At 37.6% G+C, this 15,368-nt stretch overlaps 1 protein-coding gene across 4 annotated transcripts in view; it reads left to right on the forward strand.

The window, feature by feature from the left end:
- Positions 1–15,368, forward strand: part of wnk2 (WNK lysine deficient protein kinase 2) — a 169,418-nt gene that overhangs the window by 79,740 nt on the left and 74,310 nt on the right. For 3 of the 4 annotated variants that reach the window (XM_063068119.1, XM_063068120.1, XM_063068121.1), the window contains exons 7-12: positions 2,415–2,691; positions 4,388–4,501; positions 5,261–5,457; positions 8,770–8,892; positions 9,012–9,050; positions 9,411–9,578. In XM_063068119.1, coding sequence (XP_062924189.1) covers positions 2,415–2,691; positions 4,388–4,501; positions 5,261–5,457; positions 8,770–8,892; positions 9,012–9,050; positions 9,411–9,578 — 918 coding nt within the window. The remainder of the gene's footprint in view (positions 1–2,414; positions 2,692–4,387; positions 4,502–5,260; positions 5,458–8,769; positions 8,893–9,011; positions 9,051–9,410; positions 9,579–15,368) is intronic. The other variant, XM_063068122.1, reaches the window with a different exon arrangement.

Consider the following 15,368-nt stretch of genomic DNA (forward strand, 5'->3'; position numbering starts at 1 on the left):
TTACCGTTAACCCTGTATGTTCTCCGTTGGTTTGTCCTTCCAACGTGCAATACCTCACACTTGTCAGTATTAAACTCCATCTGCCATTTTTCAGCTCATTTTTCCAGCTGGTCCAAGTCCCTCTGCAGGCTCTGAAAACCTTCCTCACTGTCTACTACACCTCCAATCTTTGTATCATCAGCAAACTTGCTGATCCAATTTACCACATTATCATCCAGATCATTGATATAGATGACAAATGACAATGGACCCAGCACTGATCCCTGTGGCACACCACTAGTCACAGGCCTCCACTCAGAGAAGCAATTCTCTACCACCACTCTCTGGCTTCTTCCATCGAGCCAATGTCTAATCCAATTTGCCACCTCTCCATGTATACCTAGCGACTGAATTTTCCTAACTAACCTCCCATGCGGGACCTTGTCAAAGGCCTTACTGAAGTCCATGTAGACAATATCCACTGCCTTCCCTTCATCCACTTTCCTAGTAACCTCCTCGAAAAACTCCAACAGATTGGTCAAACATGACCTACCACGCACAAAGCCATGTTGACTCTCCCTAATAAGCCCCTGTCTATCCAAATGCTTGTAGATTCTGTCTCTTAGTACTCCCTCCAATAACTTACCTACTACTGACGTTAAACTCACCGGCCTATAATTTCTCGGATTACTTTTCGATCCTTTTTTAAACAATGGAACAACATGAGCCACTCTCCAATCCTCCGGCACTTCACCCGTGGACAGCGACATTTTAAATATTTCTGCCAGGGCCCCTGCAATTTCAACACTAGTCTCCTTCAAGGTCTGAGGGAACACTCTGTCAGGTCCCGGGGATTTATCCACTTTAATTTTCCCCAAGACAGCAAGCACCTCCTCCTTTTCAATCTTTACAGTTTCCATGGTCTCACTACTTGATTACCTCAATTCCATAGATTTCATGCCAGCTTCCTTAGTAAATACAGATGCAAAAAACCTATTTAAGATCTCCCCCATTTCCTTTGGTTCCGCACAAAGCCGACCACTCTGATCTTCAAGAGGACCAATTTTATCCCTTACAATCCTTTTGCTCTTAATATACTTGTAAAAGCTCTTTGGATTATCCTTCACTTTGACTGCCAAGGCAACCTCATGTCTTCTTTTAGCCCTCCTGATTTCTTTCTTAAGTATTTTCTTGCACTTCTTATACTCCTCAAGCACCTGATTTACCCCCTGTTTCCTATACATTTCATACAACTCCCTCTTCTTCTTTATCAGAGTTGCAGTATCCCTTGAGAACCAAGGTTCCTTATTCCTATTCAATTTGCCTTTAATCCTGACAGGAACATACAAACTCTGCACTCTCAAAATTTCCCCTTTGAAGGCTTCCCACCTACCAATCACATCTTTGCCAGAGAACAACCTGTCCCAATCCACGCTTTTTAGATCCTTTCTCATTTCTTCAAATTTGGCCGCCTTCCAGTTCAGAACCTCAACCCTAGGACCAGATCTATCCTTGTCCATGATCAAATTGAAACTAATGGTGTTATGATCACTGGAACCAAAGTGCTCCCCTACACAGACTTCTGTCACTTGCCCTAATTCGTTTCCTAATAGGAGATCCAATATTGCATCCCCTCTAGTTGGTCCCTCTATATATTGATTTAGAAAACTTTCCTGAACATATTTTACAAACTCTAAACCATCTAGACCCCTAACAGTATGGGAGTCCCAATCAATGTATGGAAAATTAAAATCCCCTACCACCACAACTTTTATGTTTCCTGCAGTTGCCTGCTATCTCTCTGCAGATTTGCTCTTCCAAGTCTCGTTGACTATTGGGTGGTCTGTAATACAATCCCACTAATGTGGCCATACCTTTCCTGTTTCTCAGCTCCACCCATAAGGACTCAGTAGACAAGCCCCCTGCTCTGTTTCTATGGTTCTTTGCATAACGTTGAGAAAACACTCAATGCTTTAAATATTTTAGAAAGATCCCCATCTCATCTTCCTTTGCAACTTCTACCCTTTGAGAGGAAATTTATCACAAATTTGTAGAACAGCTATTTGATTTTAAAAATATAATTTTAAGTGCTTAATGGTAAGTATCTGCCAGAAATTACACATCAAGATTAACCTGCTATGGATAACAGAAGAGTGAATAGATTCACATTTCTATAATAATACTTTGGGAAGATTCTCAATTTAATGTGAGCAGCCAGACATGGTTGGTGCATAATTCTGAAATAGCCAGTTGCCTTGCCTGGCCTGCTGAGTTACTCTAGCAGCTTGTTTTTTATATTTGTTTGGAATGTGTAGGAAACAATGATTTGTTTAAAATATCAAATAAATGAATATTATCCCATCAAACTTAGAGTTGAGGAGCATTAATTTGTGTACATTCCAACATTTAATACAATCATGGCATTCTGTTTGCAGATTGACTCTGGATTCTTTCAAGAATGTGATTCTAAGATTGTTGCCAAGTCAATACGGGACAGAATAGCCTTAATTAAGTGGAGAAGGGAAAGGAGTCAGCAAGTAAATGAGGCTAATGCACAAAGAGAAAAGAAGAACAGGGAGAAAAAGAAGAACTGTTTTCATCAAGTTACTGACACTCCCCATCAAGGTCAACATATCCCCTCAGAATTGGAAGAACCTGAAGCTGAACAACATGTGTGTCCAAGTCTGCTGAACAGTATTGCATCCATGATATGTAAGTGAGGTTATGTGATTGTAAATTTGAGCATGGATTAAGTTGGTGTCTTCTTAACAGTTTTGTCTGAGATGAAAGTAATTAGGAAAATCACACTTAATAAAAAGCTGAGTACATTTTCTATAATTAAGCATGATATTTATTCTTGGTTAAGCCCACAAATGTTATTTAAACAGTTGAGAAGATTAATGTTTCTCTCCCTTCTGCATTCCCTTTAATTAAATGCCTAAACAAGATTATCGAAGAGTGAAACTTGTAAATTTGACTAATAGATCTCTTTCAACTGTGAGATGTTTGTGTTTATTTAACTGGTGTGTTTTTTAGGACAGTGTAATCTTTTTCATACAAGAGTCTTTGTAGAAATAAAACTCTGAAACTAGGTTGCATATACAAGCAGGAGATCTTAAAATGTAATAACATTTCATTAGGCCCTGTCTGCTGGTTTTTTTTCCAGTTTTTTTTCTGGTCAGTACAAGTAATATTCGAAACAAATAGGAAGTTATGGATATTATTTAACTGTTGAGCTCTATTTCATTGGCAAATTTGGGCTCTGCTATCCAGTGTCTCTTTTGGGTAGAGACAAGCTTCATTGGAAAAACACATATAACATTGTTAAAATATTCAAGAATTCTTCAAACATTGCTCTGATCATTATGTGGGTACACTCTATAAACTTCTGAGACACCTAAGTTTAGGACTTCTTGCCATCAATCTTCAATTCACCAACTCTCCACTCCTATACCTTCCAACGAAGCAGTATGGTTGTATTCTCTTTCCATGCTCCTGCAGATCTCAAAATACACAGTTGCGACATGACATACCTGATAGTTATTTACTTTGTATTTCGATCCTTCTGCGGAAGGAATTCCCACGTTATTGTCATAAGTATACAACACAGAAACGGGGCTCTTTAGCCCAACTCATCCATGCTAATGAAAGATGTCTTTCTGAGTTGGTTCCATTTGCCTTCTTTTACCTATATCCCTCTAAACCTATCCAGATGTCTTCTGAAATCTGTAATTATACCCCCTGGTCTACCACTTCCTCTGACAGCTTTTTCTACAGCGGATCCTATAACCCTGTACAGAAAATGCTGCCCCTCAAGTCCCTATTAATTGATAGGGAATTCTAGACTTTAGACACAGCAACAAAGAAGATAACATGTTTTCAAGTCAGAGTATTGTGATTTAAAGAGAAGCCTACACATGATGCATTTCAGTTCACTTGCTACCTTTGTTCCATTTAATGTAAAGGTTACAGGTTTGTTGGTGTTATTGGAACAATGTGGCAAGTAGCTTTACTACCAAAAAATGTTAAGTGCTGCATCTTTCTGCTGTATTGTAGCTACACATTTAACTAACATGTCTTTGCAAAATTTTCATATTTTCATCCTTTGATTTTGAACCTGCCTGGCTGCTTCCTGGTTGAATGAGTTACAGTAGAACTATCAATCATCAAATAAAAAAAATACTTTCTCATGAAGGGACTAAAAGGAAGTACTTTCAAAGGAAAGTTTCTTTGTTCTTTTACTAGGCTCTTTTTTTCTTTCCCTCTATTCTACCTATGGTTTATTAATAATCTTGGAAATTTGGCTTGCATCAATACTATAATATTATTTCAATTTCACTGCTGTTACCTGTAGGGCAATATATCAGGATATTAGAGATGACTGTATTTCTTTTTTATTGTGTATTAGGTGAGAAAAGAAGCTGTAAGCCAAAAGTATTAATCTTTAACATGTCAGTTATGAAACATTGTGCTCATTTTGCACCCAAGGATACTGAATTAAGTATTGTACACAACTTCCAAGGTAAACATTGTTACTCAACATTAGCACTGTAGCGGCTGTACTAGAGCTAATGCACATTTCTATTCTTTGCAAGATTAATTTTTACTTGCATCATTAAAATGTAGAGCAGATATCAAAATGAAAGCTTGCAGTTCAGTTGAAGCTCTAAAGGTCTAATAGATTTCATAAATAGATTTTGAGTTGCATGTGAGCTCTACAACTTAATTCATTTGATTATTACTTTACTCTTTTATAACATGTTCAATAATTGCTAGCTGTTTCAGCTACAAATAAAAATGCAGCATTTTATATAAGGAATACTGGAAAAACTGTCGACAACTACCTGCAGCCAGATAAGTGATATTAGAAATTACTTGTGCTTTCAAACTTAATGATCACTTAACTTATTTAAACCAAAATTTTATCCCACTAGTTAGCATGGCAACTCACTTGTTCTACAGAGATAAAATTGTTTCCTCCTGTACATCAACAGTATTTGTCTGTTCAGATTGCTGTTTCTGCCCACTACTGCAACTTTTGAATTATTGTGAAAATATAGGCAGGTTTGAGCTTGCTGCTCCTTCCCGTCCCTTTTCTGCAAGTGCAATCTTAAGATAGATCTTGACTTAGTGGACATGTTTACTTTAATGCTTTGTGCCACAGAGGGTCTGTCAGCCTTTGATACAGAATGGTATGCTGTTTATATTGTTCTATTTGTATTGTAACAAATGTACAGATTTGGAAACAAATGTTGCTATTTATCAACTTTGTCTTTTAAAGCTGATAGCACTTGTGACAGTGGGCAAGGATCAACACTATATTCTGACTCCCAAAGCAGCCAGCAGAGTGTAGTTTACTCATCTGTTCATGAGCCAGTGCCCCCTGCTGTACAGCAGATCTACAGTCCACCTCAGAGTGAAATTCAAGGACCTTCCCTGAACTCGCAGTCACTAGCACACTACCAGCATGCTTCTACGGTATGTTTTAAAATTTTCTAAAGTGTTACTTTAGTTTTTACTTTTGAGAACATGTCTGCACTATATAAACATTCTCCTTTCCATTTGTTGAGAGATGATATAAAATGGCATGTCTGAAACATTAACACAACTGAATTTTATGAAAAAACGTATCTCTGATTTCATTGACTTATCTGACTTGAAATAGAGTTGCCTAAAATAATAGGAGCTGTTATGGACAAATATCATCAACGGTGGCTAGTGTTTAGAGGTACTAACCTACTGTTTAACATCTGTTCCGAATAGTTCATTGAAGTATGAGAGCCTATTGTGGATAAATGTTAAGATTGGGTAAGGAAGGATATTTTGAGTAATTGTGATATTTTTGCAGTGACTTTGGGCTGGAAAGTGTGGAAAGAAAGTTGGAAGGAATATTCCAAAAACAAAGCTCTGCAAACCTTAAGCAATTGCATTATTGGTTATATTAGTTGCAAATATCCTTGTTAGGTTTAAGTCCCAGAAATCCATTCTTTTGATTGTAATTTCCTTTTGTATTTGTAAAATACTAAGTTATATGGTTGTCTTTCTATTTTACTGTTGAAGCGAAGATGAAACTATAAGCTGAATCTTTTTAAAGTATTACCTGTATTATATGGACCCTATATTCTTCTATGCATAGTTCTACAGTATATTGGAAACAATATCCCAAGTGACTGAAGTGTTGAAACTTGATCAAACCATTAGGAATGCTTCTGTTAAAACCCTACCCTGTTCAGAAATGGCAACAAACACAAGGGTGTGTCAGGAGTAGTGACCAAAAAAGAGATTTACAGATGCCTGATATATGTACAACTCTTGCTTGTGTGAAAGGGTTTTGGAGACTGTGATGGACTTGCCAGCTGCTATGGGGCATTTTCTTGGAAAAGAGTTCTACCATATTCTGGGGAGGATCTGTAATAAGCACAATTGCAGACACAAAAGCTACTATTGAGACTTCCCCACTATTTAATGGATATAAAAGGCAAAAATGCTGAACCATTGTTTCAGGCAGTGCAAGTGACTTACCTTGCACTGTCAATTATACTATCCACAGTATGTTAGAAGATTTGAATGTGGATTGGGATGTGGATAAGCCTCCTTATTTAATATTACTCCGAGTTTATGTGTCATCTTACTATTCTGTGTCTATCATACAAAAAATTATTTTTGTGTGAAAACATGATCTCTGAAATGCCATGAAATTAAATCATCATGTGGTGGGGTTGTCTATGTGTAAAACATTGAAAGTAATATTAGTGACCCTTCTATTAAACAATATTATCAAATACTTTTCCTATTAACTGGCAGTTTTTAGAATTACACTATTTCGCCATTAAGAATATACTTTAGGTTCTTGTTCCAAATACACAACTACACAGCTGCTGGTTCTCAATAGCAATAACTCAGCTTGGGCAGAATGTAAGTACCTGTGATGATGTTGTTAGTAACAAAAAGCATCGACACCATATTGCTCAGTATCTGAATTGCTATAATTTCGTGTCTAATTCATATATTTATATTTCGGGATGTACTAATCCTTGTGATGGTGAGTTTAAAGGGTGGATCTTCTGAGTTAAAAGTTAAGGACTTGTAGAACATAGACTTAATAAAATATTTTCTTAATTGCTTGATGAACAGTTTTAATAAAGTTAAGTTTTATTAGCATGGTTAGAGCATTGCCTGATCGGTAGGAAGGAGTGAGTAGGAATAAAAGAATCTGGTTGGCTGCCAGTGACTAGTGGTCCGCAGGGGTCGGTGTTAGGATCACTTCTTTTTATGCTTTATAACAATGATTTAGATGATGGAATAGATGACTTTGTTGTCATGTTTGCAGATGATACGACTATTGGTGAAGAGCAGGTAGTGTTGAAGAAACAGGAAGGCTGCAGAAGAACTTAAACAGATTAGGAAAATGGGCAAGAAAGTGGCAAATTAAATATAATGTTGGTAAATGCACGGTCATGCACACTGGTAGAAGAAATAAATGTGCAGACTATTTTCTAAATGTGGAGAAAATCCAAAAATCTGAGATGCAAAGGGACTTGGGAGTCCTTGTACCAAACACTTTAAAGGTTAACTTGCAGGTTGAATTGGTGGTGAGGAAGGTAAATGCAATGTTAGCATTCATTTCCAGAGGACTAGAACATAAGAGCAGGGATGTGATGCTGAGGCTTTATAAGGCACTGGTGAGACCTCACCTTGAGTATTGTGAACGGTTTTGGGCTCCTTATCTAAGAATATGCTTCTGAGAAGGTTCACAAGGATGATTCCAGGAATGAAAGGGTTATCATATGAAGCACATTTGATGGCTCTGGGCCTATACTCGCTGGAATTTAGAAGGATGAGGGAGGGGATCTCATTGAAACCTTTCAAACATTGAAAGGCCTAGACAGGAGTAGATGTGGAAAGGATGTTTCCCATCGCGGGACGTCTAGGACAAGAGGGCACAGCCTCAGGATAGGGGAGCATCCATTTGAAACAGATGTGGAGAAATTTCTTCAGACATTTGTGGGATTTGTTACCACAGACAGCTGTGGAGGCTAAGTTGATGGGTGCATTTAAGGCAGAGGTTGATGGGTTCTTGATTGAACGTGGCATCAAAAGTTACGGGGAGAAGGCCAGAGAGTGGGGCTGAGGAGGGGAGAAAAGGATCCATGACTAAATGATGGAGCAGACCCAGTTGGCCAAATGGCCTAATTCTGTTCCTATGTCTTGCGGTCTTAAGTTATTTAAATTTCAGAACATTGGCAATGAGAGACAGTTAATACTTATAAAAAGAAATATCAAGAAATTGAACATGAAATTCATTAGCTACAGTGTTGTTATTGAACTTGAGGGCTAATATTTTGCCTATTGGTAGTAATTTGTATTCTGTTTAATTTCAAGTTGATACTTTTGCAATGTAGCACTAAAAATTAAGAGATATTAAGTGGATAAAAATCAACTTTAGAAATGCAAAAGAGAATGATCTAAAATGCATCATGGGTGATCTACTATCATGCATTCTGTTTGCATTTTATTGGCTTTATTTGATAAGTCAGAATCTAAATATATGAGAGAGAGACAGATGGCAAATAGAAATAAATGGTCCTAAAATCATAATAGTGTAAAGATTCAATTCCCTTGAAATTAAAAATGTTTGTTTCTTTTTAAGTCCTGTAGTGTTGCACTTGACAGGATTGTTCATTATCAATAGGTATAAGAACATCACATGACAAATATAACAAAATCACTGCAGGATATTTCTCAGAAAGGAGATCCTCATTGTTAACTTTTGTTTCTGTTTATATTTAGCCCAGCTCTATGATACATATTCCTTCTATGGTTTTGCCTCCACAACCCCACCAGCTTGGCCCTCAGCAACATTACCAGCAACCAGCAGTGCTTCCTGCAATGCACATAGCCCAACCCCAGCAGGTGAGCAAGAGTGTTCTTTAGTATTAATTTATTGTCAGATTAAGGTTCATTTTACTGTTGCTCAGTTTATGAACCTTTATGCTTTCGTTGCTTCACCCATATGTTCTGATTTCTCATAGTTGGACCCTTATTTCTGCACTGCAACATACCATTTTCAGGTAGATATTCCAATTGCACTATAGTTTTTAATTGGTTATTCTTAATCAGATAGCAAGGTCTTATAATTTTCTAAAACTAACTGGCAAAATTATTGGAATTATTTGCCACTTCTAGTCCTATTTTTTTTTTAACTGACCACCTTAACAATAATTGTCTAAGCTGTAGTTTTTCAGGATCATTTATATTACCATAAAATAACAGGATAGATGATAAGGTAGCTGTGAACTTAATGTCGGTTGTTATAATTTATATGACATTGTAATAGAACTGATATAGACACTGGTAAGTATAGAGTTTGTTTGCGGATTGATGCATTTAATGTTATGTCACAGTTTCTCATGACGTCTTCCTTTTTCTAGCCGCAGGTCCCAACAGCCCAAACCTATGTTCAGCCTGTGTCTCAGCCACTGCCACAATATCAAGTTCAACAGCATCCGATGCCAGCACTGCCATCCCAACCTATACAAATGAGTCCTTTGCAACTTTCATCAGAACCCCTTCAGATTAACCAACCTACGCCAACTCTGGTAAATTCTTTTTTCTTAAAACGTACAAAAGAAACATTCAGGAGTATATTTGGTGCAGTGCACCAGGGAAAATAACAAAACTGCAGATAGATTAATCTGGTCTTACTCACAAATAAAAACACAAGAACCCCCAAGATATTGCTGGAGATGAAGGGAGAAGAAATGGTCTAACTGAGAAATCAGAACATATAGTTATTTTTAATGCACAGGGAATTAAATGGTTTTATATTTGCAGTTATAAACAATTAAGTTTCAATTTTCCATTGGTTGCTAGTAAGGAAAAAATGCAAAACATCACTGACAGAGGTTTTAGAACTTCAGGATTATAGAGAAACAATCTCCTGTACTTTACCTGTAATTTAAATAGTTATGTTTGCCTTAATTGTAAATAAGTATAAAAAATTTTAGAGTGTTAGACCAAAAAATGCATTAAATTAACACTGATTTAACTGGGTATCAATTGATTTTTCAGTGTTGTTCTAAAATAACATTGTATAGATTAGTTTTAATATAAAGTCATATTACATATTTTGTATATCATCTGAAAATGTTTGCTTTTAAAATAAGCTGTTTTCACAAAACAGCAATAATTTAAACTGCAGTTATTCTTTCACATTATACTGTACGAGGGGTGATTGATAAGTTTGTGGCCTAAGGTAGAAGGAGTCAATTTTAGAAAACCTAACACATTTATTTTTCAACAAAGTCCCCTCCTACATTTACACACATAGTCCAGCGGTCATGGAGCATACGGATCTTGGACCTCCAGAAAGTGTCCACAGATGGGTGATTGATAGGTTCGTGGCCTATGGTAGAAGGAGATGAGTTATACAGCTCTTGTTACATGCACATGCAGGGCAACTCTTTGAGTGATTATGCAGAAAGTTTGAAGTTACTAACTCATCTCCTTCTACCTTAGGTCATGAACTTATCAATCACCCCTGTTGAGTTATTAACTGAGGAGTTATTAACTTCAAACTTTCTGCATAATCACTCAGAGTTGAACTGTATAACTTTTCTCCTTCTACCTTAGGCCACAAACTTATCAATCACCCCTGCAGTGGACACTTCCTGGAGGTCCAAGATCCGTATGCTCCACGACTGCCAGACTAAGTGTGTAAATGGAGGAGGGGACTATGCTGAAAAATAAATGTGCTAGGTTTTCTAAAATTGACTCCTTCTACCTTAGGCCACGAGCTTATCAATGACCCCTTGTATATTTTTGGATGTCGTATTTTCTAAATGACTATCTGAATTAAGTTTAAATAAACTAACCAATCATTGTGGTGGCTCTTGACATTACCTGTGCTTCTCTTGCCATCCTTCTGTGGTATTGTATCTCTCACCTCTGGCAATATCTCCTTATCTGATTAACTTGCCTTGTTCCAACTCCAAACCTCTTGTGCAAAATTCTTACTCTCCTCCGCTCATCCACATGACCACAAATAATATCCGGTGCAAATGTTTAAAAATAATCCCTCCTTGATTACTGTGACCTCAGCCTTTAATATATTTCTTGCTGGCGTCTTCACAGCTTTGCTGTGAAACCACTGCTTAAAGTAACTACTGAGAAATGTACCTTCATCTCAATTCATAACATTGATCCTGCTCTTAATTTAACAATCTTCTCCTTTTAATCTCTCCCTTCATAGAAATTCACTAAAGCATACTTAGCGCAATGTTCTTGACCTTGCCTTCTGGTAAAGTCTCTTCCATCATCTCAATCACCATATTGTTCTTCACACACTAAAGGTTCCCTCTAATTTTTCTTACAGCAGTGTGCACCAACCATTGCTCTGAGCAGGAAATTTTTACACAACCTGAAAACTGCATGGCATTTACAATGTTTTTTTTTGTAATTTTCATACTATGAGTATTTAGAATGAACATTTTTAATGATCACATACTTTTAATTGTATTAATTGAAGAGTATAATGAAATACAGTAAAACAAGGAAAATTTTCATGTTTTGTAAACTTTTTCTCATCTGTCCTTATGACAAATCTATATGTATTGTCCAGATTGATCTCGTATCCAGAAGAAAGAAATATCTTAATCCTTATTAGATCATTCAAAGGTTCCACTTCTAGTTTGTTTCCGGATTTACATTTGCTTGAATTTATAAGACTGAATCCACTTTGCAAATCAGCATTGTCAATACGCGATGTTAACAAGAACTGACAATTTTTTCAAATACTTAATTTCTAAGCACGTAGTTCAACATGTCAGTAAATGTCTTAATGGAACCAGTCTTAACTTTCGCAGAAATGACAAATTTGAAATCACAGTATTGATGTGATATTTTTGAGGCAACACTTCTTCATACTTTGCAATAGTAGTTGAGTATTCTTTTGTCAGTTCTATGACATACTCTTTTGGAAATTCAAAATTGGTTGCATTTGCAATAACAACAGGGTCAAAAGCTCATCATTCTCTTAACTCATGGCCAGGAAATCTATAATCCAAGTGAATACACGGACGTTGAATAAATTGATCACAACTAACAGATGCAAGTCGATCTTTATCCTTGTCACTCTAATAAGCGGTATTGCCAAGATACTGTAACTGTAACTTGTTAATGTTTACTTTTGCATGCTGTAGTGCTTCAATTGTGCTCAAACAATTTTTCGTAGGGAATTTACAAAAGGCTGCTGGATCATTGTAAAGGACAGTTAGTGCTACTCATTGTGGATTGGTCAAAATCTTCAGGCAGTAGTTATTGATTGGATTGTTACATTTATTAACTTGCTGTTTGCAGTACTGGATCAAAACTTTGTAATTCCTCATTAAAGCAGTAACAACAAAATGTCTTGACATTTATTGTCTTTGTTTATCGTCTAAGTGACATACTTTCAAAATTATTAATATTATATAAAAGAAAATTTCTGTTGCGCAGCGACCAAGGCTATGTGCATAGGAGCATTTCAGTTATTGTAAGGCTGCACACCTGCGCAGCTTAGAGGGAACAGTGCACACACTTCTTTTATCTTCCAAGCTGCCTGCTGTTGTATCTGTCCTTGTAAAACAACGCTCTTCCAATTTCCTTGTTCTGCAGTTTCAAAATCGTATCAATCTGAAATCTGGCTCTCAAATTACTTCAGAATTTTGCGGCTACAATCTGTTTACCTTTGTCTCAAACTTAAGTGATCTTGCTCCTGTTACAACTATTGTCATGCTCTTTCACTTAACCTGAAAAAGTTCCTCATCTTGGCTCTTTTAGGTCAAAAGGACACGATTAAACTGTTTACTGTTGAGCCTGACTAAGCCTTGGTGTTATTAGGTTTTGCTCTTGCCTGCCAAAATTGCTCACCATGCCATGAATATTCAGATTGCAAAGATGGCCCCTGGATGTTTTTGAATCCTCTTAGACTCTTCTCCATCTGAAGGGAGAGTTGGATTGCTATAAAAATGAGAAGATTAAGTTGACACTGCTGCTTTGATCTTTCCAATAGTACATTGTATCAGATTTTCTACTGGCCTTCTCCACCCCCTCCCTACTACCCCCAACTTCCTTGTGCATCTTATCCATGAGACCCACACTGTCGTTCCTCCATGTTTACAATATATATTAATGATTTAGATGAGGGAATTAAAAGTAACATTAGCAAATTTGCCGATGACACAAAGCTGGGTGGCAGTATGAAATGTGAGGAGGATGTTATGAGAATGCAGGGTGACTTGGACAGGCTGGGTGAGTGGGCAGATGCATGGCAGATGCAGTTTAATGTGGATAAATGTGAGGTTATCCACTTTGGTGGTAAGAACAGGAAGGCAGATTATTCTCTAAATGGAATCAAGTTAGGAAAAGGGGAAGCACAACGAGATCTAGGTGTTCTTGTACATCAGTCACGGAAAACAAGCATGCAAGTACAGCAGGCAGTGAAGAAAGCTAATGGCATGCTGGCCTTCATAACAAGGGGAATCGAGTATAAGAGCAAAGAGGTCCTTCTGCAGCTGTACAGGGCCCTGGTGAGACCACACCTGGAGTACTGAGTGCAGTTTTGGTCTCCAAATTTGAGAAAGAACATTCTTGCTATTGAGGGAGTGCAGCATAGGTTCACAAGGTTAATTCCCGGGATGGCGGGAATCCCGAATATGTCAAAAGATTGGAGCGACTGGGCTCTGGAATTTAGAGGCTGGGAGGAGATCTTATTGAAATATATAAGATTATTAAGGGATTGGACACGCTGCAGGCAGGAAGCATGTTCCCACTGATGGGTGAGTCCAGAGCCAGAGGCCACAGTTTAAGAATTAGGGGTAGGCCATTTAGAACGGATTTGAGGAAAAACTTTTTCACCCAGAGAGTGGTGGATATATGGAATGCTCTGCCCCAGAAGGCCATGGAGGCCAAGTCTCTGGATGCTTTCAAAAAAGAGATGGATAGAGCTCTTAAAGATAGCGGAATCAAAGGTTATGGGGATAGGGCAAGAACTGGGTACTGGTAGTGGATGATCAGCCATGATCACAGTGAATGGCGGTGCTGGCTCGAAGGGCCAAATGGCCTACTCCTGCACCTATTGTCCATCGTCTTTTGTTATTTTTCACCAAATCTGTTTATCGCCGAATTTCCTTTCCTCTGTGTTAGCTGATACTGTAACCAGTGTTCTTGGTGTCTGAGGGTGCTTCAGATCTTTAGCCAGTGCCTTCTATGGTAACAACATACCTTTGACTTTTTGCTCTTGTGAACTATTACCTTCTGTCCCTGAATTTGCTGGTTAGTCTCAGATCCATACCCAGACTTCTCAGAACTCTTAGAATTCTCCCATTTGGGGTTCTGCCATGCCTCAATGCTTTTTTTAAAAAAATGCCACAACTAATATCCTGTGCAACTGTGTCAAAATAATGCTTCTTCAATTGCTTTGACCTAAACTTTTAATATGTTTAATTGTTTTATTTATAAGTCTGCTTCATTGTCCAGCTGGGTGCTACAGCATTATCTCAAAAACTTACCCTTGGTGTGTCTCCTATTTCTTATCTGCATTCTTCTTTTGATTACATAATCCAAAGCACAGTCAGTTTTGATGTGTATTTCTTTGTCACTCCAGATTCCAGAATCTACTCTCTTATCACGCTCTTTCCATGACATCCATCTGTATTTCACCATAAATTTCCTTTAACCACCTACAGCCTATTAAGTTATCGGACAGTTTCTCTACAATCTGGAAAGCTAATTTCCTCCATCTAAATATTAGGTAGGCCAGACCCTTTGCCCTTGGGTACTAAGACCCATTTTCCTTCAAATCTGCAGCCCGCATCCCCATGTCCTTTCATTCTTTCAGAATCAGAATCCTTTATTATCGCCAAGTATGTGGGCACATACAGGGAATTTGATGCCTGTTTCCCTGAGCTCTCGCTGTACAGAATCAAAAAGCAAACAAAACAATAGTGCAAATAATCGTGAACTATATACGATGAGGTATACCTGTGTATGTACAAGTGGACTTGGTTTATAATAGACTAAAATTCAAGTGTTCATAAGCCTGATGGCATACGGAAAGAAACTGTTCTTGTACCTATGTGTCCTGGCATACAGTGATCTAAAGCGCCTACCAACAGGAAGGAGTTCAAACTATTATGCCCTGTCCCTACATTTGTTATAGCTGCCAAATTCTCAGCCCCCTCAACACTATTTTCCCATATTTTGATATACCCAGTCCCATTCTTCTGCATTCCCCATAGCAATTTTTTGATGCTAAACAATCCCAAGATAAATGCACATGGAATTATTTGGATTTTCTAAATCTATCTTGGCAATATTGTTCAATTCAGCTATTGGCTCAGCTTACCTGG

The sequence above is a fragment of the Mobula hypostoma genome, chromosome 15 (genome assembly GCF_963921235.1).
Source record: "Mobula hypostoma chromosome 15, sMobHyp1.1, whole genome shotgun sequence".
In the NCBI taxonomy this organism is placed as follows: domain Eukaryota; kingdom Metazoa; phylum Chordata; class Chondrichthyes; order Myliobatiformes; family Myliobatidae; genus Mobula; species Mobula hypostoma.